General features: G+C 35.6%; 1 protein-coding gene across 1 annotated transcript in view; it reads right to left on the minus strand.

The window, feature by feature from the left end:
- LOC106876634 (uncharacterized) overlaps positions 1 to 26,267 on the minus strand; it is an 895,860-nt gene that overhangs the window by 238,660 nt on the left and 630,933 nt on the right. The window contains exon 4 of the mRNA XM_089337493.1: positions 19,134 to 19,270. Coding sequence (XP_089193619.1) covers positions 19,134 to 19,270 — 137 coding nt within the window. The remainder of the gene's footprint in view (positions 1 to 19,133; positions 19,271 to 26,267) is intronic.

Raw genomic sequence — 26,267 nt, forward strand, 5'->3', positions numbered from 1 at the left:
TGTGTCTATGGCAGAATTGCTTAAAGTAATATCATATTCAGACTGTTGAAAATACATATGCTTGAAGCGTTAAATCTTCTCTGTACTTGAAACACTCAAACAGAAATTCAAATATATGTATTATAATTTGTAGACTCTTTAAGAAACTAAATAATTGTTGAAGAATTGATTTTTAAATTCCAGAACTGGCAAGCTATATTTTTTTTAATTTTGTGAATATCTATTTATTGCTTTTATCTTTTTATTGCTATGACAACAGAAATCTGTCACGTCTTTTCACTACTGGTAGGGTAATATAATTTTGGTAGAAACGTAAATTGCTCGATGTTAGCAATATCATCTCACCTATCTTATTTCATATGCGTGCTTACACTAGATAAACGATTATAGTCCTATGTGTTTTAGGTATACTTGTTTCATTTAACTTTCACAGCTAAGAAAACCGTTGGAACCTTAAGCCATATAAATGTGCAATATTTTGTTTCTGTTATTTTACTGAGAGTATTCTCATTCATTTATATTTCAGTGCCTAACAGTGACATATTTTATATGAGGTGGAAGTTCTTGTGCTTTCGTAAAGTATTTGTTTACATTTCTCCTTTTATCATCTCAAAGGCACCTACTGTGATATACAGTTCTTACTTAAGGCCTGTGCTTGTAACTTCAAAATATAAGTTGAGCAGTAATAAAACAGACAATATTAAAATGTTTACAATCAAAAATAATCGTCACATTCCACATATCTTACTTCTAGATATCTATATGAGTCTAGATTCTGAATATATCTTTTCTATATCCTTTTAGTCAAAAGGCCTTGATCCCTTACAAACCTTCCAAGATTGGTGAAAGCGACGGAGTAGGGTGTCCTCGATCCAAGAACCTAGCCCGAATTCTGGTAACAGAATGGCCTCCGCTAAGAGCACTCAAGTTGCCAGATGATAGCATTTTATCAAGAGACAGATTAACCCCATCAATCAAATAGGCCACGGCAGGATTTGAACTAAGAATACAAAAGCCGAAACAAATACTGAAAGATATTGAGTCCGACGTCCTTACAGCTCCACCGTTCCACCTCTCCGAAATGATAAAAAGCAAAGTTGATATCTGCGGGATTTGAACTGGGAGCAAGGAAACTGAAACAGATACTGCAAGGCGTTCTATCTGTCACTTTTACCACATTCCCAGTTCACTGCCTTATATCTCTATAACCCTACATTCGGCGTATCTTTATAACTCCACATTCTTGCTGTCACTATAACCCCAGTCAGCATATCTCTATATCACCATATTCTGAATATCTATTTTTCATGGTCTTTGGAGATCCTTTTTCTCGTCCGTTACAATTGATTCATCGAGTAAATTTTATTTGTTCTTTTTTTAGTATCCTGGTGAGGTTAGACTAATGTCTGGGTGATCGAGCTTTTCAGACGTATCTGTGTGAATCGGAATATCCTAATAGCAAGTCTCTTTGTCTCTCGAAATATATTTTCCTCATGATGGTGATCGGTTTTATTTTTGTAATTCGGTTCTTTCGTTTTGTAATTATGTCTTTCATTTACTCAAGGCCTGTTTGTTATAAATCTCTTTCTTGGTCTCAATTTATTCATAGAATTTGTTTTCCGTGGGCGAACACTGTCGAAGGTCTTCTAGTAATCAATCTATTTCATACTCAGATCCATGTTTATCCTCCTACAGTTTCCTGTTATGGCTTTGTTATTCTGTTTAAGAGCTTCAGATTCAGTCTCCGTATTATGATTTGTATTCCTCTGGAAGTTTGATATTTATTTCAGTTTATCGTTTATTTTATACTATAATATTACTGTTAAAACTTTATAGTTTTAACAGTAATATAGTGGGCGGGTAGTTTTTGGGGAAAAAAGATGAAATTTTCCTTCGATGCGCTCTTCGGGTGGCGGTTTCTGGTTCTTCCCGGAAATTACTGTAGAATTTCGCAGTATTTCTTTTTAATATATATTTTTAATGATTTAGTGAAAGAAAGAATGAGAGCAGTCATAATCATTTCGATGACTCCAAGACTTGTTGGGGTGTGGGTGAGAAAGTGTGCCCCCCCCCCCCCCAGATCGGAGTCCTGCCTGAATGTTTTATTCGCTGCGCGTATCTCTTCATCACAAAATCTACTTGTTTTGCTAGTGCATTCTTTCTCTTCTGTTTTTCATTTGTTTTAACCACTAGATTGTGGCCATGCTGGGGCACCACCTATTTTTGTCGAACTGATCGACTTCCATACTAATTTTCTTTTTTAAGCCCTGGTACTTATCGGTCTCTAAGTTACGTGAACGTAAACACACCAGCATCGGTTGGCAAGTGATGGTGAGGGACAAGCACAGACACAAACATATATATATATATATATATATATATACATATATATATATATATATACATATATATATATATATATACATATATATATATATAAACGACGTGTTTCAGTTTCTGTCAACCAAATCCACTCACACGGCTTCGATTGGCCCTTGGCTATAGTAAAAGACACTTGCCCAAGGTGCCAAACAGTGGGACTGAACCAGATATCATGTGATTGGGAAACAAACTTCTTACCACACAGCCAAACCTGCGCCTATATTTTTAGCTGGTTTAAATTTCTGTAAATTTCATTTTGGACAAGAAAACTCTTTGCTTTGCTCAGAGATGTTGTCTTGTTTCACAGGGACGGATTCTATACTATTTGGAGAAGATTTCGTGCTTCAGTTCTGTTTCTTTTGTTGGCTTGCTCAAAATCTATCATGCATATTAACATTTTTAGGCAAATAACTTGCAGAACTATTTGAATATCGGCCAGGTAAGCCTTGTGGTCTCTTCCTTCTCATTTTGTGTTATAATAGCAATGCCTCTGACGACGCTTGTGCCAAGACTTACCAGACTTCATTGACAAATACATCGGTCACGTGAAAAAGAGAGATTTTACATGCATTGGCAACTGCTAGTCTTCCGTAAAAAAATAATTTACATTCACCACTTGCGCATAAAGGAGGGTATACACGGCCAACCCTGCGGATGTATTACAATATATTCATTGCGTGATGTTTTTTTGCTTGGATTTTATCATGCTTCTTTCTGTTACGTTTTGTCTGACTTACCCACTATGTTGCCCACTGTTCTCTCCAGATGTCATACATATGTTATGCATTCATGTATAACATCTAAAACTTTAGATCTTATATTTTATCGGTAATGTGCAGCTGTAATATATTTATGTAGTATAGAAACGTATGTGTTTATGGTGTATTTATATTCTTCTCTTTCGAGTTCCTTCATAGACATTATCATCAGTTTATCGGGAACCAGGTCGATTTTGTTTAATGTCCACGACACTGTAAACTAAATATAGTAAACTGCTTATATATATAATCACTGCAAACTAACTGCATTATACCAATCACACATTCATGAACTGAACCAAGCAGTTATTAAATGAAGGTTATTACAATTCTTACAATTCCATTTCTCAAATTATTGAACTGTGTAAACTGGTGTTTCGAAGCTTCGATGCTTCGAGAATCACCTTGGTTACATCTTGTGATATGGTTTATTATACAGTTCTTTTAAGCAGAGTACACTTAGAATTTAATTAACTACACTATAAAGAGAAAATTAATAAACATAATTAGAAATCTTATTAATTCCTATTTAAATTTTTTTGGTTTTCCTTTTACGTTACGGGAAATATATGGACAAATATTCATATTTATGATTCTCCGATTCCAGTGTGAGATGTCGTATGAGAAAACATATTGTGAATTATCGCATTCCTTTTACAAAATCTCGCAGAAAAGTTAACGTATTGATGTTATGTGCCGAAGGGGAAAATATCAAAAATCGATATTTAATTTCCCTGCTCAACTTTTTTTATTATATTTCGTTTCACCCATTTTCGAACCGTTATTTTCTGTCCACGTTGTTATTTATCATCATCGTCTTTATTAGTATTATTATTATTGTTATTAATTGTTGTTGATCTTGTTTTTCGTAGTCGGTTTATCATTTTTTTTTTGTTTTCTTCTTACTGACGAAATTTCAGTAATTTTTTCCAATGCTTTCAATTATTTGAACTGATTATATATATATATATTTTTACTCATACTAACATCTTCCATTAAATTATTGCTTTCCTAACAACACAAACACAAAAAAAAACACATACACACACTGTCGTATTAATTGCAAAGCTATTTATTTTTGTTTTTCAACCGATTGTTTTTGGCGTTTGAATATATACATATATATATATATATATATATATATATATATATATATATATATATATATATATATATATATACAAGCGCATGCATACACGCACACACATACATATTGATAAATTTGAATATTATATGTATGTATGTATATATATATATATATATATATATATATATATATATATATATATAATACTATATTATATATATGATACCATATATTTGAATATTATATGTGTGTGTATATATATAAGAATATATTTATAATGTGATCATACATACACATATGTATGTATGTATGTATGTATGTATGCATTCCAAGAATTTGAGTTCCTGAAAATCTTGCCTTAACATGAAGTTGTGTAAAGCAAAATGTTTTTTTTTTAACTAACCATTTAATTTAGGTTGAATCGAGAATAGGTTCCACATCACGGGATTCTCCGTTCCGACATGATTTTCAGCGATATATTTGCGTAACGCGAGTGAGCCAATATATATATATATATATATATACGTGTGTGTATGTGCGTGTGTGTGTGTGTGTATGTATGCGTGTGTATGTGTGTGTGTGTGTGTTTCGCGTTTATGTTTGTATTCATATATTCATATATGTTTAAAGATATTTACATACATTCCCACACATACATATATATATATACATACATACGTACAAACGCACATACATACACACATATTCATAGCTATTACTATATGTGTGTGTCTCTGTGTGTAAACGTGGAATTTCTGCTGGAAACAACACGTACTCAAGTCCTCTAAGTTTGTTGTTTATTTGTATATTTGGAGCGATACTATAGTTAACATCTGTTGTTTACCTTTTGTTAAGCTAACCAGAAACCCCGTAGTCCGATTCGCTTCTTTCTTTGTTATTCTTTAAAGGCTAAAATTTTGAAGAAATTCAAATATTTTTGTTTACGTAAAACATAAATTTAGAAGACGGTGGCGCTTTTAACAGGCAGCCATATTTGAAGGAGAAGTAGGGGTGGATTTAGTGGGGAGGATGGAACGTACTTCTTAGTGCCTTTGCTTCAGTCGATCGATTGATTCCCACCTCCTCAAAGCACAAACATTAAAAAGTTGCCCAAACGCTACTGTGACAAATATTAACAACAACAACAACCAGTGAAACACAAAAAAAACTCTATTAAATTCATGGTCACCTCCGCTATATACTGGTTTCAAATTTTGGCAAAAAGTCAGCAATTTCAGGGCAGGGTATACGTCGATTACATCGATACGACTATTCGACAGGTACTTACTTTATCGACCCCGAAAAGGTGAAAGGCAAAGTCGACCTCGGCGGAATTAGAAGTCAAAACGAAAAAGACGGACGAAATATTGAAAAGTGATTCTGCCAACTCGCCGGCTTGCTCTTTGTACCATATTAACTCTTGTAATGGTGAATAAATAATACCAAAAACGTTTTTTCAAACTCCTGTTTTTATACTATTTTCGAGTATTTTTAAAATCTCATACATGCCTCACACAATTCTAGCCTCTGCTTACAAGTCTGGAGTACTGGATAATGCAACGTGGTTTACTAGGATACAGCTTAGATTATAACCCTACTATACACACACTATATATATATATAGTATGATGACCCCCACCCCCGTGATAACAATTTTTTTTTATTAGATCAAATGAATGTGAATTCTAAGGATTTTCATGTTGGGACTACGTGTGTAAGTTGCTCGAAATGCATATCTAGCGGCTTGTCTTGGATTGGAATCGCAGCGTATAATATTGATTTAGATAGCTAATTGTGTTTTCAGACAGTTATATATATATATATTGTATGTGTGTGTTTGTGTCTCTGTTGTGTGAGAAATAGAGTGCGTGAACGCATGTGTTAATGGAGAAAGTGATAACAAGTTTATATTTTCCGAATGTATTAAATGTTTTATTTATGCTTTTTGTACGAAGATCTCACTCTATAAATATCCATTCTGATTGTATGTTTATTTGATGTTTCCCAACATGTATCAATGTATTTCACTTCTTCCTCGTCTTCTTCATTTTTATTGTTATTCTTATTACTGTTGTTGTTTTACGGTGTTTCATTGATATCCTGGAGTAATGCACTGAGTAAACCAACATGTTTTATCAGTTAATAAATATTTTATATATTGCACGGAATAACTATACAGCGTGTTGATAAATCCCTGTGAATTCTGACTAATTAAATAATCAAAGATTCTAGTCAATAATAACGATATGACAATATAACTGATATAGATAAGGCGCCGAGGTGACACAACCGTTATTGCGCCAAGCAAAATGCTTACCGGTATTTCGTCCATGTTTATTTTCCAAGTTCAAGTTCCACCGAGGTCAGCTTTACCTTTTGTATTTTCAAGGTCGATGAAATAAGTCCCAGTTAAACATTGGAATGATGTAATTGACTTACGGCATTCCTGAAAATTTTCCCGCGTGTGCTAACACTGGAAACTAATATAAGTGATATACGTTAAATCACCACGGCTAGCAATCTGGGAGAATCGACAGTGCTGAGGACCAGATAGATGCCTTTCTGTAGTATTAAGTTACGTTTGTTTCTGTTCTATCTTCAAATCCTACTGAGATTTACATCACCTTTCCTACTTGCAGTCTAAATAATAAACTGGCACTCCGCCCGGCTAAGAGTGTTCCAGTTGATCCGATCAATGGACCAGCCTGTCCGTGAAGTTAACTTGAAAATGGCAGAGTGCTCCAGACACGTCTCCTCTTAACGTAGTTCTCAGAGATATTCAGCATGACACAGAAACAGAAAATGACAATACTGGACATTTAATTTACATATACAACTCATTTTTGCCTGTTGGGCATATTGGAGCAACCTGAATTAAAGTGTCTTGCTTAGTATATGAAACTTCTATCTTGTCCAATATTTTCGATGGAACTTCATATCACAAGTGGCAAAAAGTTAAGGATGAACCAGGATATTTTTGATCCATTGTGATGATAGTACTAAGAGAGTCACAAGGTAGAGGTACAAAATTGTACACAGATAACTAAACTGTTGATGTTCACTGCCTTAACAATATGAACGCTCGGTTATCACTGCGTTAAGGAAGTGAACATTGGATCACTGTGCTAAGTATGAGAATGGATTGAAAATTTCATAGGTTGACTATGAAAGAGTGATACTAGTGCTGTGAAATCTTGCATGCATTAATTTCATCTCTTCTTATTAGTAACTTCTTTATTTCTTTCCAGCTAAACTGACATCTGACTCTTCACAGAAGACTTCAAAAGTAACGAGTAGCGAATTTTGTTGAATATGGCCAAAATTTGGCATCTTAGTGTTATTAAATACATGCAGAAAAATAGTTTAGCTGTTTAGGACATTCATGTTGACGTTGTTGCTACATTAGAAGATGATGATCCAGCTTTATCAACCGTGCAAAAGTAGGCAGCTGAATTAGGAGGGGAGAAGAAAGCCTTTAAGATGGCTCAGGGTTTGGACGTCCTGCAATTGCTACTTGAGAATATTCTTCACAACGAACTTCGCATGACGCCCGTTTCTACTCGGTGGATGCCTGATCAAAAGCGCTCAAGGCTAATCACATAATGGGAAAATCTGATAAAATTTGAGGCAGATCTATCTGGTTTCCTTGAACGTTTCCTAACCCAGACTGAATGTTGAGTTCATCACATTGAGCCAGAGACAAAGAGAGAATCCATGCAGTGAAACAGCTCTCCTCACCTGCTCAAACGAAGGCCAAGGTCATTTCATCTGCAGAAAATGTAATGGCCTCAGTTATTTGGGATGCAAAACGAATTGTGTTTATTGACTATTTTCGAAAGAGCTACATCATCAATGGAGAGAGTACGCTGCCATTTTACTGGCAATTACGACCGAACGCCCGAACGGTCTATCAAGAACGAACGCCCAGGAAAACTAATGAAAGGGGTCTTGTTTCATGAAGACAATGCTCAAGCACACAAGTCTTTGGTTTCAATGGCTGTTGTGTGTGGCTGTGACTTTGATCTAGTTGATCACCGTCCCTTTTCTCCTGATTGTGTCTCATCAGATTATCAACTGTTGTCCAACATCAAAACCACTTGACGGAGAAGAAGTATCCCAGTGATAATAACGTCATATCACCTGTTGACTATGTTTTGGACCAAAAGGTTGAAATCTTCTTCCCCAATGGGACCGAAGCATTGCCAAACCGATGGAAGAAATGTGTGAACGGCAAGGAGGATTGTGTTGAAAACTAAACCCTATGAGAGTATCTTTGTCAGCCTTTGAACATTTCAGCCTACCTTCGTATGTGAACAATTTAGGATCAATTCACATGCACTAAGTATGTGAAGTGTTGAGAGTCGCAGCGTTAAATATGTGCACATACTGAATGCTGCGATCCTGCATTAAGGATGTAAACACTTGATAATCTTTACATTTAGTATAAGTATGTGAACAGTTGATGATCCTCGCGTTAGGTATGTTAACACTTGATAGTTACATAATCGTCTGAACATATGAGGAGCATTCTATTAAGTGTCTGATAACCTACTTAATGATTACTGAATTTAGTATGATTTCTGCATTTTAGTATGTAAAAAATGGACCGTTGCTTTCAGTATTTTGACACTTGACTATTGCGTGTATTAGATCAATATTGATTACCACTGCACTGAGAATGTAAACATTTGATGATCACTGCATTAAGTGTGTGAACACTTGATGTTCGCTGCACAACGTATGTGAACACATGATCACTGTATGAAGTCTGAGAAAGCTTGACGGCCATTGCACTTAGTATGTGAACACTGAATCAATGTAACATTTGAGCTCTTCATAATTGTTGCATAAATTACAGGAAGAACTGTTGATCATTGCATAAAGTGAGCTGTTGTTATGTACAGCATTATATGAACCCATCGACATGTTCTATACTTGGGATTAGATTGGCTTTAATAGTTTCCTTTATCTGGTAAAAATGTTGACTAACAAAATAATCAATGGAGGAGAGTTTACTGAATAAGCTTAATTTGACTGTTGCTGTGAAGAATAGAAAGAGTCGATGTAACCTCTTCATTTATGCTATTCATTACTCCAGTATTGCAAACTGTAGAAACATTATAGTTCATTTGGCGAGGATTGAAAGTGAATGAGTTGGTAAATGCAGAAAATGGGAAATATGAGAATGTAAGGTTTATGGAGGTGAATGATGTTTAAGTCAAGGGAAATAAATTGAGAGTGAGGTAGTATATATAAATATAAACATATACATGATACATACATATATGTGTGTATGCTTGTGTGTGTTCCTGTGTGTATCAGTGTGTGTGTATGTATTTATATGTATATATATATATATATATATATATATATATATATATATATATATATATATATATATATATATATATATATATGCATGAGTATAGTGTATATGCATATATCTACATATATGAGATGGTATATATATACATATATATATATATTTATATATTTATTATATTATATTTATCTTATGATATTTACTTTACTTTATATTATATTCATTTATTGTGCTTTTAATTATTAATTTTTCTATATGTGATAGTGGATTTTCATCGATGAGTTCTTGAAAATTGGTTATTTTCCCTAAAACTATATATTTTATATGTACTTTATCTATAAGGCTCAATTTAATTTTAATTTTTTATAAATTGATTTTAATTGAGTTTTTTACCTGTAATTTTGGATTTTGTCCCTAATATTATTATTATTATATATATATATATATATATATATATATATATATATATATATAAATATATGCCCGTGTGTGTTTATATCATACATATTTTCATCATGATGAAACGTTACTTCCTACACATTGTTTTCTCTGTCCAATTTTTCTCCGCTCAGTCGTTTCTGTCGAAGAGCCTAGGCTCGAAACGTCAAAGACGTTCTTCCCGAGCATCAGACTAATACACCTGCATGCTGTTGCTTCACCTGTCATTGTCATTTGATTTATGAAAATTTGAAATATCATATATACACATATGTTATATATTTTATACATATGTATATATCTCTATATATGCGACAATATATACGTTTGTGTGTGTGTGTGTGTGTGTGCGTGTGTGTGTGTTTTCATATCTAGCTATATTCACAAACATGAATCATCTCGATAATTAAGAAGGTTTCATTTGCGCTTGGGACATTGGAGAAATGAGTCCAGTCCTACAGAAGTTTGGAACTGTCCACCAAGCTTTGCATCTATGAGGACTGCATCTTCACGTTCTTTTTTGTACTCATCTGAGACAGAAACCTTGTATCGATAGCACATTGAATTACTGTAGCGATTTCTCTGAAAGTGTCCCAGGCGTATTTCAAAGGTCAGAAATGTTTGTGCTGAAGTGAGGAGTAAGCGGATTGTCTAAGTATGAAACCCCATCACTTATCATATGCGATGGGTTGATTATGGGATCGGTCTTGATGATTTCATGCTTTGGAAGCAATTACAGGTGTGGAGAACCATGAGGTGTATAATTATGTGCGCATAATCAAACATGAACGAAACGCATGATGCGGATATATGTATATGTACATGTGTGCGTGTACACATAGACATGTGTTTGTTTGTGTATGCATGTGTGCGTTTTGTATACAAGCGAGCGCGTGTGTGTGTGTGTGTGTGTGTGTGTGTGTGTGTGTGTGTTTGTGTGTGTGCGTGCGTACCTCCGGGTGTGTATATATGTTTATATATTTATAAATAGGTAAATACACGAGCGTTCTCACACAAGATGGTTAGGGAACTAATCTATGGTAAACTCAGTTTCTTGTAAAATTCCATAGCTAATACAAGAGCGATAAGAATTAAGATATCGCTCATGAGATAACTTATACGTAGTCTGATCAATAAGTATCAGGACTGTTACCATAGGAACGACCCTAAAGCACACAGAGTGAAGCTGCTTGGTACAGATTAACCTTGAACTCTGTTGTGCATGCACATTAAGTTTTAACTTTCTAGCTAACTTCTCCTCTTTACAGCAGCACTCGAAAGGAAAGTGTGTAGCGTGTGATCGTCGCATTGACCATGACATAGCAAGTTGAGCAGAGAATCTGTATCCAATTTTGTCAAAAGCTTGGCGATACCTGCTCAGAGGACTACGCAAAGTTCTCAAAACGTTTTCATCGTTCTCGACACAATCAAGGAGATTTTGTGCAACTGAAACCTGAGTGTCTTTCTGGTCAGCTGAAAGCAGTTGTTGCACAAACTTGGCAGACAAGCGTCTGATACTCAAATCTTCAGTGATAATGGATTGAACTTGACCGTAACTAATCTGCACATCTTCTGATAACTCATGGATGGTGATTCGACGATTTCCCCTCGCAGCTGCACACACATCTGCAATGTTTTCCTCCGTTCTGCTGGCTGCAGGTCTCTCAGAACGTTCATCAATATCGACATTTTCTCAGCTATCTTGGAATCGTCTAAACCACTCGTACACTTTTGTGCGCCTCATACACTCCTCTCCATACACTTTCTGCAACTTTGCATAAGCCTCTGAGCATCTATCATCATGACAACTGTCTCTGTAATAGTCAATGTGACAATCACATGCTACACACCTTCCTTCCAAGCACTGTTGTAAACAGCGCAAATAAGCTAGAATGTTAAAACTCGGTGTACATGCACAGCAGAGGTCCAGGTGAATCTCTGACAAGCAGCTTCACTCTTGTTACTATGGTAACAGTTCAGATACTTGTTGATGAGACCTCGTATTTTTTTTTTGTTTACTTATTTATTTCGAAATCCCGTACAGTCTCCTTTAAATCCGTGTATTCTTATGCAAAAGGGAGACGAATGACAATGTTTCCATGTGGTATGCGTCAAAAGTTGTAAAGAACCACAATTATGTAACCCTTATTAGTCTTGCAAACCCAGAAATAAAAAAATACTTTTTTTATACTTACATACATATGCATATGTGTGCGTGCGTGTGTGCGAGTGAGTATGTGTATGCTTGTGAACGTATATGCATATACGTGCATGTGTATGCACGTACATACACGCAGGCATACACGGACAGAGAAAGAGAGAGAGAGGCAGACAGACAGACAGACAGAGAAAGAGAGAGAAGGAGAAAAAAGACTGAGTGAGAGAAAGCATAATTTTAACGGCATTGCCAAAATAGTGGGACACTGTCAACTATCCGGCCCAACTGACCTTTAGAACATGTAGGATTAGTACAGAATCCCCTAGTGTTTCCTTTGGTTATAACAATTTTGGTTATAACAGTTTCAAACTGTTTATATTCAACAGTTTAAAACTGTATTAGGAACATGCCCCGAGAAGAAAGAAAAGCGAAACAATCTTAAGAATTCCCAAACTTAACGAAACATACAAGCCTAATTTATTTTCATTTAGTCTTTGACAGTTCTAATTTTCTTACTCCAGGTCTGTCAGATGAAATTATCATTTGTAATCGTTGAAGAAAATTCTTGGACGTTATCCCAAGAATATACATTTCCTTAAAGAGGTTGTTCTGAATCTTCTGCATCTAAGTAACATGAAAGAACAGTGAGAAATTTGAGAATATGTATCAATGACTGAATGATTAATCTGCCGTTCCTGATTTTATTTACTTATCATCATCATCATGATCGTCAGCAGCAGCAGCAGCAATAGTAATAGTGGTAGTAGTAGTAGTAGTAGTAGTAGTAGTAGTAGTAGTAGTAGTAGTAATAGTAGTAGTAGTAATAGTAGTAGTAGTTGTTGTTGTTGTTGTTGTTGTCGTTGTTGTTGTTGTTGTTGTTATGATCCGTGTGTTTGTATCATATGTCAAACAACGCTGCTTTATGATGTGATATTTGACGGGGCAATGAATCTCCGTTGGCCTAATTGTATGGTTGCAGAACAAACGAGAACGGAAACAAAGAATAAAGTTTTTTGGTGACCTCGTTGTCTCTCGGACTGCAGAGGAGGTATATGAAAAGATAAATTGAACTGATAACACTTGAGTATGAAAACAAAAAAATCTGTTTTGTTCATGTGTCTGTTGCTAGTGCTAAAAGTGTGGGGGGGGGAACCTTAGAAGTGGTATTAATTGAGAGTATATCTCACTTTATAAAGATCTTTCGTTGTCTATATTCTGTAATTATTTTAAAGGTTTTAATCAATGTGACAATGTTGGAGAAGTGTATGGAAGGATTTATTTGAAAAAATCGGTCCCCAGTAATTATTTTAACTGTGGTATTTACTGTATTGCCTCTTCTTGTCGAACCACGCAAATCTAAGCTTCAAGGAATTAGGCGTGAATGTGGCTGTGTAGTAAGAAGTTTGCTTCCCAACCACATGGCCCCGGGTTCAGTCCCACTGCGTGGAAACATGAGTGTCTTCTACCATTTTCTCGGGCCGACCAAAGCCTTGTGAGTAGATTTAATAAACGGAAACTTAAAGAAGCTCGTTGTATATATATATATATATATCTGTGTGTGTGTGTGTGCGCGTGTGTGTGTGTGTGTGTGTGTGTATGTGTGTGTAAATATTTATATATGTGTATCATTGTGTCCGTGTTTGTCCCTCTGCACCGCCTGACAAAAAGCATAGTAATAATGATAGCAACAACAAACAAAATCTGTAAGTATTACATTTGTGCTAAATTAATACTTCATCATCTTATATGTTACTCACGGAAATACACTCTCGTTTTACCAGTGAAGTACCTGATACTTCTGTACAAGAGAACTTGAAATTTTCTTTCACTACGGGAGTGTAAATAGCTACACAGATGGAAGTACCTGTCGAGTGCTGCATTGAGAATGCACCGAATTTCTGTTTTATCACACAGGGGTTGTACAAAGTAATGGAAACACCACTTTCTCTTCATCTACTTTTACTATTGGCACTATGACAAATTAATACTGTTCTAGTCCCTCTCTTTCTCTCCCCCGTATATATATATATATATATATATATATATATATATATATATATATATATATATACACGTTGTTATTATTTTAAACTATCGTATGTCCAAATTTTGCCAAATGTGTCTTTTTTTAACGCTTATATTTTTTTAATACTTATATTTGCTTGCAATAGTGGGTTCCAGCTGCTTCGGACGCCAAGATATCAAAAATTATCCAAGTGTAGTACAACAGTTTTGATATAGAATGGTGAAACTATTTTTTTCGTTTTCTGTAAAGCAACGTTTTAGATTAACGACATTTTGCATAATAGCATCGATATGAATTATGGATGCCTTGTATTTTATGATATAACCCTTTGTTTTTCTGTTTTTGCAGTATTCATTTGTAAATAAGTCTAAATGCGTGGCGTAACTGATTTTCCAAAGAAGACAATTTGTCGGAGTTTGGATGTCTGTAACTGCAATCACAAAATCTGCTGGAGTGTTTAATGTTTCCAGAGTTATAGTCAATAAAAATCATGTTGGCGTCCCAAAAACAAGACAAAACAAATTCTGGCAAGCATAATTCTGGACAAAAGTCTAAGCGCACGCAGAGGAATGAATCGTAGACAAATGACAGCAAAAGTGATGACACAGAGAAAAGACAGCTTCCTCAAACCTGAGTCAACCAAAGAAGCCTTCAACCCTGACAGTTTCGGCCATACCGTGAAGTGCGGTGGCAGTTCCGTGATGATTTAGACAACCATATCATAGTCTCTTCTTGGCCCTTCAGTTATTCTATAAAGTAGAGATAACACCAAGGATTATCTGAGTATCTTTGTTGATTATATCCATCCTGCGTCACAAACATTGTTTGGTGATGGTAGTGTAATCTTGCAGGTCCATAATACTCCGATTCACGAGGCTAATACGCATTGCCCAAACAAGTGAGAAGTGCCCAAAATTGAAGCGAGTCACAGGCTAATGTAGGAGACACTTATCCGAAGTGCCGCGCAGTGAGAATGAGCCCGGAACCGTGTGGTTGGGAAGCAAGCTTCTTACCACACAGCCACGCCTGCACCTATATGATCGTGGACACCAACCGTGACTTACAACTTCTGCCATATGTCAACTATTTTCCTTCAGAATCAGCTTCCACATGGCAGAGGTATAGAATAAACTTGAATAATATCTGTCGCTTGTGTTTTAAACCCGGTCAGTCAGCAGCTGGTCTTAAAAGCCATCTAAGGGCTCATCAACGGAGTGTTTGTGCTGTGTGATGGAGTGTGGTGTGTCTGTTGATGCGTTGGTAATCATTATATATATACATATATATATATATATATATATATATATATATATATATATATATATATATATATATATATATATATATATATTCATATATATATATATATTCTTTCCGTTTCCGTCTACCAAATCCACTCACAAGGCTTTGGACGGCCCGAGGTTATAGTAGGAGACACTTGCCCAAGGTGCCACGCAGTGGGACTGAACCTGGAACCATGTGGTTCGTAAGCAAGCTACTTACCATACAGCCACTCCTACGCCTATATATATATATCTTTTATCTTTCACTTGTTTTAATTATTTGACTGATGCCATGTTGGGGCACCGTCTTGAAAACTTTTAGTCCGACATATGGAACCCAGGACATTGTTTAAGCCTGCTACTTATTCTTTCGAGGTCTTTTGCCGAATAGCAGCGTTACGAGCACATAGACATATCAACACCGATTGTCAAGCGGTTGTGGGGCACAAACACTGGCACAAATACACGCACACACACACACACACACACACACACACACACACACACACACACACACACACACACACACATATGTATGTGTGTATATACATATCGGACCTTTTTTCCGATTTCCGTCTACTAAATCCATATATATATGAAATTTTACTAAGGAACGATATAAAGTGACTTCGAAGTTTCATCTTTCCACGATCATTGCGAGCAAACAGAGAATTCAAAATCAGAAACCATTTTCCTTGTAAAATCCGTACTCTAATAAGAAAAAAAAATTACCGAGAAGTCCTTCAGTTGATGTGTGTGTGTGTATGTGTGTGTGCGCGCGCGCGCGTGTTTTTAGCTCTTAGCAGCAGAAGCAGCAAACATGCATCCAAGCACCGAAATTTGATAGGTATAGGTAAACACTAACTAAACACTCACTAATGTCTTACAAAGCTTGTGGGCTGTGTATAAATTAGCTATAAGACACAGAATCAGCGTTTGCAATGAATATTGATGAGCACGTCTATCCAAACTTTGAAGTGTTGTTTAGGATGCTGGAACTGGATCAATCGTCCAGAGACATAATCTGGTGCAGACCTTAAGTGCTGCAAAAGCACAGATTATATCGGCTGCACCGGTAGATTGAACTGTTGTATTACATGATTTCATCGCAAATTTCGTATCAACACCATGCATTCTATGCTTCATCGAAATTCACTCAAACCGAGATAGTTTAACACTGGCGAAATTGTTAGTGATTTCGTAACAAGCTGGCGGACTTTGTATCGATTAGCTATACGAGGCAGAAGTAGCCTTTATAACGAATATTCATTAGCACAACGAATATTTACATATATAGTATATATATATACAATCAATATACACAACCAATATATACATATATATGCATACATATATATATATACATATATATACATACATACATACATATATATATATATATATATATATATATATATATATATATATATATATATATATATATATATATATATATATGTATGTATGTATGTACATATATGTATATATATATGTACGCATATGTATGTATATATATATGTATATATATGTATACGTATATATATATATATATATATATATATATATATATATATATATATATATATATATATATATATATATATATATATATATATATATACATATATATATATATATGTGTGTGTGTATATTTTTTTTATTTATTCATGCGCCCTTGTAAAGCCTAGCCTGCGTCATGAGCCGAGTTTCCTAGTTTCTATGGCGTATGTGTTCCCCTCAGCTGGACGGGACGCTAGTCCATCGCAGCATTACTCAAGAAACAGGAAGAAATAGTGAGTGAAAGTTGGGGCGAACGAGTACAACAGGCGTCGCCACTATCCCCTACGTGAGCCTCGTTGAGCTTTAGGTGTTTTAGCTCAATAAACACACACAACGCCCCGTCTGGGAATCGAAACTGCGATCCTCCGACCTCGAGTCAGTTGCCCTAACCACTGGGCCACTGCGCCTCCACGCTGCAAAATGGAATTATTCTAATAGATTGAGCCTTCTGGCCTCTTCTCAGGGCCCTGCTCTTTCTTATTTCCTCTTCCCTTCGTTTATATTATTTCACGCATTTGTATTCCCTCTGATGAACTGTGCAAGGCAACCACAAAGAACGTTCAAGAAGACCACGGTCATTAACCAGCACTGCAAAGGAAAGAAATTGCTGGGAGCCCTACACCGATCGCCACAGAAAACTGTATGACAAATGCACGTGAAACAGGAATCTTAAAATCAAGCTCCCATCGCATTTTGTAGGAAGTTCACTTAGAACATTCCAACATTTATCCACGCTCTAAATGAAGACAATCTTGACCGAAGACCTGAAGTTTGCGTATACTATCTGGGCAAATGTGAGGAAGATGCAACATTACAATCCAAGATTGTTTGGAGCGATGAGACCAGCTTCAAGTGAAATAACTCAATTAAGCGACACAATTTCAGTATCCCAGCAGGGCTCCTGCAAAATTTGCATTTTACTATGGAACATCATTTAAACCTACCAAGAATTACAGTGCTGTAAGGGCCTTTCTTGATGGAACTTTTCTGAACAGATGGATTGGGTGAAGGGGTAATGTTGAATTCCTACACCTTTTCCAGACCACACACCGACGGAGAGTTTTTATGGGGATATCTCAAAGATAAGATTTTTACGGCTGAAAACTAGTAATAGCCGGTGTGTTGGAAGACAAACCTGAAAGACAATGTCTCATGGTTCCAAATGAAATGATTTGTAACTCTGTTGAATTCACTGGTCCGGGTTATCGGCTGTGTTTGGAGAACGGTGGTCATCGGTTTGAACATTTGTAAACGTGCATTTATCCATTTATGAATTTAACCATTAATCTTGTTTCGAAGTAAAAACAAAAAACAAAAAAAACAATGCATTTATTGTTAGTTAAAGAGTAGATTTGGGGCGGGGATGACACCCTGCACACTGAGACGCGAGAAAACCTTTCGTTGTGGAAACACTATCGGGATAAAATTCTCTTTGCAACTACATAATATATCATGTTAAGATAATGTAACACTATAGCGAATTACGTTAATATATTTCTGTAGATAAAGCATATTTTGAAGGAATAGTGTAAGAATTTAATGTTTTCAAGTCAAAATATTTCAATGGATGAAATTATATTGGAATTATGGGGAAAATATAATTTAGGTAATTATATTTCTATAGGTGAAAAGTACTATGTTGTGATAAAGTGAAACTGTAATGATTTCGGAATCTCTAACCAGTTACAATTTTGGGATCTCTATAATATACTGTTATACAAGGAATGGATATAAGGTAAACATAGACATTAAATACACATTAAATACAGATTAGTGGAAGAAATTCAGTCATGGCTTGTATCCAACTTGTATGTAAGTTCAATAGATTAAACAACACGTATCTGAATAAATGCCATTCATACATATATACATACATACATGCATACATACATGCATACATACATGCACGCATACACACGTACACACATATATATAGCTACATATACGTAAATATATATATTTACATACATGTATATACGTATGTGTATATACATATATATATATATATATATATATATATATATATATATATATATATACATACAAGTGTGTGTATGTATATATATATATGAAGACAGAGAGTGAGAGAGAGAAAGAAAGAGAATCGATATAAAGTACCTGAGTGGAATTCGATACGCAGTTTCCATTGGAGCTGCAAATTTCTTCCGAGTTTGGTAATTTACAGCTCTGATCCTTTACCATAACTTTCAATCTCAAACCATACTCACAATTCAGTGACGTGCTGTTGGATGAAGCTGCAAAATATACAAAAAGAAAATCATCATTGTCATCGTCATCATAATTATCATCATCATCATCATCATTGTCATGTCATCATAATTATCATCATCATCATCATTGTCATGTCATCATAATTATCATCATCATCATCATTGTTATGTCATCATAATTATCATCATCATCATCATTGTCATGTCATCATAATTATCATCATCATCATCATTGTCATGTCATCATAATTATCATCATCATCATTATTGTCATGTCATCATAATTATCATCATCATCATCATTGTCATGTCATCATAATTATCATCATCATCATCATCATAACTATTACCATCATCGTCGCCATCATCATCATCATCAGCATCAGCAGCTGCAGCATCATCATCAGCATCATATTATATCATAGTATCATTACCATGTCAGAGAGAAGCAGATACTATCAAAAGTCACCAGATTACGAATATACGAAGCCCAATACTACACTAGCTACATACATCATCAGCGTGACATGGTGACCTCAACTCAAGATGAACACCAGATGTCCTTGCAGATGGGTCCTAATTAGAATTTTCTTCAGGTCACGTTGCCCGTCCCACTCAAAATGTCCCTGAATAAGCTTTATTTAAGGCTGATGAACGAAATGTCCATTGTTTCCAGAGGTGAATTATTCAAACCTTAAACAATTTATCTCAACACATGATGCCTCCCCACTACTCTTACTCGTGATCAGAGAGGTACATATAATCAGCCATTAATAGATATGCACAAATGGGTAAAGTGAAACAGCTGAAAACCGATTCTGTGTTATGGAGCAGAATATTTGCTGCAGTCCATCTTTTAGACAAAACATATACTTGCTAACATTTCCAATCAGTTAAGATCAGGAGTCATGAGAGCTATTGTCTGGCATGGCATCAGGGCATTTTTATTATTATCATTATCATTTTCCGATTCAATTGCATTTTATTTCAACTTCTGACCGGGTCTCAACCACAGACCTAAGGCACGTATATATTAGACGGAAAGGAACCTTCTAAGAACGTGGGCGATTGATGTCAACACAATTTTTGAATTTCATAGATTGTTGTTTTCCCACGGATTTGGTCAAAAATTTGTCAGTAACTTCCTTGATCACTTCTGAGGCACCTACAACAACAGGGATGGTATTGGTTTTTAATTGCCACGTCCTAGATATTGCAACCTCAAGGCCCTGATATTTCAACAGTTTTACAAATTCTTTTGCTGAAATGTGTCTATAAATAGGTAGTCATATCAATTAACAGATATGTTTTTTTAAAGTTTTTGACGACGATGCTTCGCAGGACTTTCTGTTCCGGAGGAAAGTTGCTGTTACCTATGGGACGCATCTGTCTGTCGTCCGAGTTTGTAGTGATTATCGCACCGCCGTCATCCTTCAATCGGGCAGGCAAGGCAGTTTTCCTTTGCCTGGTGACTGTGACGAAAGAGATTGTTTGATGGACAAAGCTGAAAGGCATGAGGGAAGATACATTCCTCTTTGGTAGAGCTCTCATTGACCTGTTCAAGTTTCACTTGAAAAGGAAATTGAGAGTGGGGAGGGAAATGCTGCCTTCGAGTGACTAGCAAGAGTTCTGGTACCTTTCTAAGTGTAGACCTGTGAGTCGGAGAGAAAGAATTGTTGAGGGCACTTGCTCCTGGGGTTTCAGGGAAATCTCGGACAGTGGGGTTCCTCGACTATCCCTAGATACCTTCCTGTACTAGGTAGGCCACCTCTCTATCATCCTTCCGCCACTTCTGTTTTATTATTTTTAAAACCTTTGTATGCTGTGCACATGTCCCATCTTTTTCAGTGTATATTGTGTGTACTTTCTTTTTTATCATATCATTATATATAAACCTCCACACGCCTGTCTTTGTATTGTCCCCATCATCCTTCGCCCATGTGGCAAATAAATGAAATCATCATGATTATTATTATTATTATTATTATTATTATTATTATTATTATTATTATTATTATTATTATTATTATTATTATTATTATTATTATTATTATTCAGTAGTCTTATTTTTATCATGAGTTTTCACTGTACTACTGATCGCAGCTCTGTGTACCGAGGATATGTGCTAGGGTTTGTTGCAACGCTCTTATTTTTACTGTATTGAAAGGGTTTTACGTAGGATGTGTGCGGTGCCTAGTAGTGTTATTTTCGGTATATATACTTGTTGGTCCTGGTGGTTTTGTAACGTATTTGTCTGGATTCTTTTTTTTTTTGTCATACCTAATGCGCCTACTATTAATGGAATTGTTTGTTTTTAGACTCCACATTCGAATTACCTCTATTTCCAGGTCTTTGTATTTTGAAAGTGTCTCCGTTTCTTTTAGAGAAACATTATCATCAATTGGTATTGATACATCTATTAGAAAGCACATTTTTTCTTGATGATCTCTGACCACTATAATCGGCCAATTGGCCTTAATTTCCCTATCTGTGTGTATTGGCATAGCCCATAATATGGTTGCCTTCTCATTTATTGTGACGTTTTCTGGCTTGTGCCTATACCATCTTTTTCTGTTGTTATTCTATAGTATTTGCATAGCTTCCAGTGTATATAGATCCCAACTCAATCGTATCTGTGAATATATTCCTTCTGAGCCGGGATTGGGCAGCCAGAGACAATATGTTTTATTGTTTCTTCTCCATCTCTACATATTCTGCATTTACTTGTTATGTTTCTTTTCATTATATGATTTTGGTAATTTCTGTTGAGAAGGCTTTGATAATGCACTGCAGTTAAAAATCCTTCAGTCTCTGCTTTGAGTCCTGAGCTTCTCAGCCATTGTTGGGATTTGCTTTGTCTATTTCTTTTCTGTTTAGTTTTACCCAGTATTTGTCATGAAGGGCCTTTTCTTGCATTCGTTTTATCGTGATTGCCGTTCCAGTTTTAGATTGGATTCCAGTTTTTTTACAGCTTTTGTAGTTTCATTTTTGTTTTCTTTATAGTTGTTAGGTACTATGACTTCTTTTTTGTATTTGTTAGATTCTTTAAAGGCTGAAAACAGCTTTTTGTTTTGTTCGTGTTTTGTGGCTATTTGTATTAGTTTTAATTGCTTCTTAAGTAGGTATTTCTGTAGTCCAAATGGTGGTCATTTTGTAACAGTTTTCTAGCTGTATAAGGCCTCTACTACCTTCAATACGTTGTATTATAATAATAATAATAATAATAATAATAATAATAATAATAATAATAATAATTATAATTATTATTATTATTATTATTATTATTATTATTATTATTATTATTATTATTATTATTATCATTAAGGCGGCGAGCTGGCAGAACTGTTAGTGCGCCGGATAATACCCTTAAGGACATTTCGTCCTTTTTTGCGTTATGATCTCAAATTCCGCTCAAATTGACTCTGCTTTTCATCCAGAAAGGATGATTTCTCTACTGCACGGTGTGGATCAAACATATTCTCCTTCAAACAAATTGTCCAGCTTTAACCAAAACCCTTAGATAGAAAGTACTACGATATATTTTTTTCTGGATTTGAACCTATTGTTCCGATAATAACTGATACGACTTCTATTTTTGTTACCGCAAATCGCCATGTTCTTGATATTTTAACTATTAATTCAGCATATTTCGATGATTTTTCTAATTCAATGTCTGCAATATTTTTGTGTGAAGTAATTGCAACCTCTGCTACGAGGTATATTTTTCTTTCCAAGTCATTAGTAATGATATTTGGTCTATGGTGTTCAATTGTTCTGTCTGTCAGACGTTAAAATCACATGAAATGTGTAGTTTATGAGGTTCATTTGCAACCCTTTTTTTTTTCCTGGAATACGATTTTGCCATTCGTCTGATGTGTTACATCCCAACATTTTACACAGTAACCTGTGCAAATTGAGACTGACCTTATCATGCTGCAGCTTGTAGTCTTTCTCAGCTAATATTTTACAATCTGCAATATGTCCAATATTTCCCGCTTGCACATTACATAGAAGATATTTAGTTGCAGAAGCGATGCAATAAATATTCCTATTCACTGAATTATTATTTAGTGTTTGATCTTGAGAAGTTACAAATAAGGTTTCTATTTCTCTCTTTAAATTTCCAATCTCAAGTCATAACGATGTTAGGCTTGGCTTTTATCACTCTATCATTGTATACTGCTGTGTCCCAGTGGATGATGATATCGTTGTTACCATTTAACTTGTTTTGCTGATAATGATCCTTTCTACTTTTGGCACAAGGTTTGAAATGCTTTGAGGGAGGGGGCTCTTCGATTACATTGTCTCACAGAGCTCAACTGGCACTTATTTCATCGGCCCCGAAAGGATAAAAGGTGAAATCGACCTCGGTGGAATTTGAATTCAGATTGTAGAGACGAACAGAAGACCTCTCCGTGTACTAAACATTCAAGCAACTCCCTGACTTTGACTTGATGATACTAACACTTCTCGGAAATCTTGATATTGTAGCATTGGTGGTGGCAGTGGTGGTGGTGGTGGTGGTGGTCTCGGTGGTTGTGGTGTTGGTGGTTGCATCGTTTCAGATCACTTCCCCTTAGTCACTTCCAGATGTTGGTCTTGTCTTTATATTCCTAAAAGTGTGTCATAAGGTGCTCAGTACCCTGTACTAGTCGGACAATATTTCAAGAACCAGGGGTAAATAACAATAATGATGTCATCGGGAATACACTAGGCGCGGTGACGTGAGTGAATTGGTTGGCCTGTTCCGGCGGACTTTGATCCGGAGACTAATATGCATAACTTGCAGAAATCCTTAGTCTGGCACTGCTACAGAGGAAAATTACGATTCGAAATAAAATTCATTGGTATGGAAGTGCCACTCGTTGAGACTGCACGAGTTGTGCGCAGACCCACAAAGCTATAGTGAACAAACTGGTGTAGTTCCGAGCATTGTTGACGTGTGGAGTTATGTTGAATAGTTGTTATCGTGTATAGGACAGATATGGTTAACGATCGAGTCCATCGTAAAGACCGCCCAATTTTAATAAGGCTAAGCGAGAAGTTTTCTTTTGCAAGATGGCTATGTCGAAACAAGTTGGGTACCTGATGTGACTGAACAATTTGCGATCAAACGCCTTCTTTGGTTAATACTTCACCGTCTTTATCAAGTTCCACTTAGAAAAGAAAGTGAGAATAAACATAGATGTGCTCTTCTCCTGTAAATTTATCCGAAGGTGAGTTACTGTAAAGTTCATTTTGCTGAAAACTGTAGATCATAATTTCTCAACTGCTCGAGCACTCAGTGGTCGTAGTGAAGTTTGAGATATGAACTTCAGCAGGAAGACTTCATCATTAATCTATTCGTATATTTTGGAAACTATATTTTACTTTCCACTTCATTTTTCACCACATTTTACCACCATCAGTAAATGACTTTATGTAAACCACCATAAAAAATGTAATCCCTGTCTCGCTCTCTGTAATCACCTACACTGACATCTGGAACTCATGTGGTAAATGAAAGGAATCACCTTCATCACCAGCATCACCACCATTATCAGCATCGTTTTCTTCTCCTCCTTCACTCCCTCTCCTCCTCCTACCCCTCATCAACATCATCATCATCATCATCATCAGTATTATTATTATTATTATTTTTATTATTATTATTATTATTATTATTATTATTATTATTATTATTATTATTGTGATTATTATTATTATTATTATTATTATTACTATTATTATTATTATTATTATTATTATTATTATTATTATTATTATTATTTGGGCTTATCTACAATGGACGTGTTTTACGAGCTCCTCAGCTAATGAAAAATTCATCGGATTATATGCTAAAACTGCATGGATATTTTATTTACACTGCTCATGAAGAGATAAGCTTCTTATTAGTAATATTTTTGCCGTTAAAAAAAATGTTTTTAATTCAATAATAAAAAAAAAAACAATACGTTTTGACCGTAGGATTTAAAACATGATCACGAGGAAAATATACGCGTTTAAAGTAATTTCAGCTGGAAAATATTAACGACACAAAAACCATCTTCTTTTATCTCTTGTCGTTTACTTGTTTCAGTTATTTGACTGTGGCCATGCTGGGGCTCCACTTTGAAGAATTTTTAGTCGAATGAATGCACCTAGTACTTATATTTTTTAAAGCCTGGTACTTAATCTACCGGTTTCTCTTGCCGACACCCTAAATTACGAGGACGTAAACACACCAACACCGGTTGCCAAGCGGTGGTGAAGAACAAACACAAGAACAACGACACACACACATATGTATATATGCATATAGGAAGGGCTTCTTTCAGTTTCCGCCTATCAAATCCACTCACAAGGCTCTGGTCGACCCGAAGCCATAGTAGAATATACTTGCCCAAGATTCCGCGCAGTGGGACTGAACCCGGATCAGTATGGTTGAGAAAATAACTTCTTACCACACAGTCACACCTGTGCCCTGTACGCATTATATTACAAACCTCGTTTGATATTACACAGAATGAAATCCAAATTTTACAGGCAGATAAATGTTTTACCGTGCCACAATGTTAACCAAACTTCAATAATAAAATAACGCGAATTTTGGTACAAGGCCAGAAGCTTCGGGGGCGCGCTAAGACGATTACATCAAAACCCAGTGATCAACAGGGACTTATTTCACCGACCCCCTAAAAGATGAACGGCAAAGTCGACCTCGGTGGAATTTGAACTCATGACATAAAAATGCTGTTAAACATTATGTCTGACATGCTCACCGCTATTTCAAGAGAAAATATGAAAAACTTTCCATTTGCATGTTTTACCAGCATTAAGGAAATTTTAGATATAAGTAGCGTGGTACCACTTTGTGGCGAAAAAAACCTTTTTTACTCCAGATTTTTATTCTAAAAGCAAGGATGGTGTAAATTAGCTAGCCTCTACTTTCCAAATGAGCTACGGATTTTTCAGTTGCACTAAAAAAAAAACGTTTATAAGAGCCCTGATCAATATTTGGAAACATGTGGTTTCCAACAAG

The sequence above is a fragment of the Octopus bimaculoides genome, chromosome 19, assembly GCF_046866305.1.
Source record: "Octopus bimaculoides isolate indiv1 chromosome 19, ASM4686630v1, whole genome shotgun sequence".
NCBI classification, from domain to species: domain Eukaryota; kingdom Metazoa; phylum Mollusca; class Cephalopoda; order Octopoda; family Octopodidae; genus Octopus; species Octopus bimaculoides.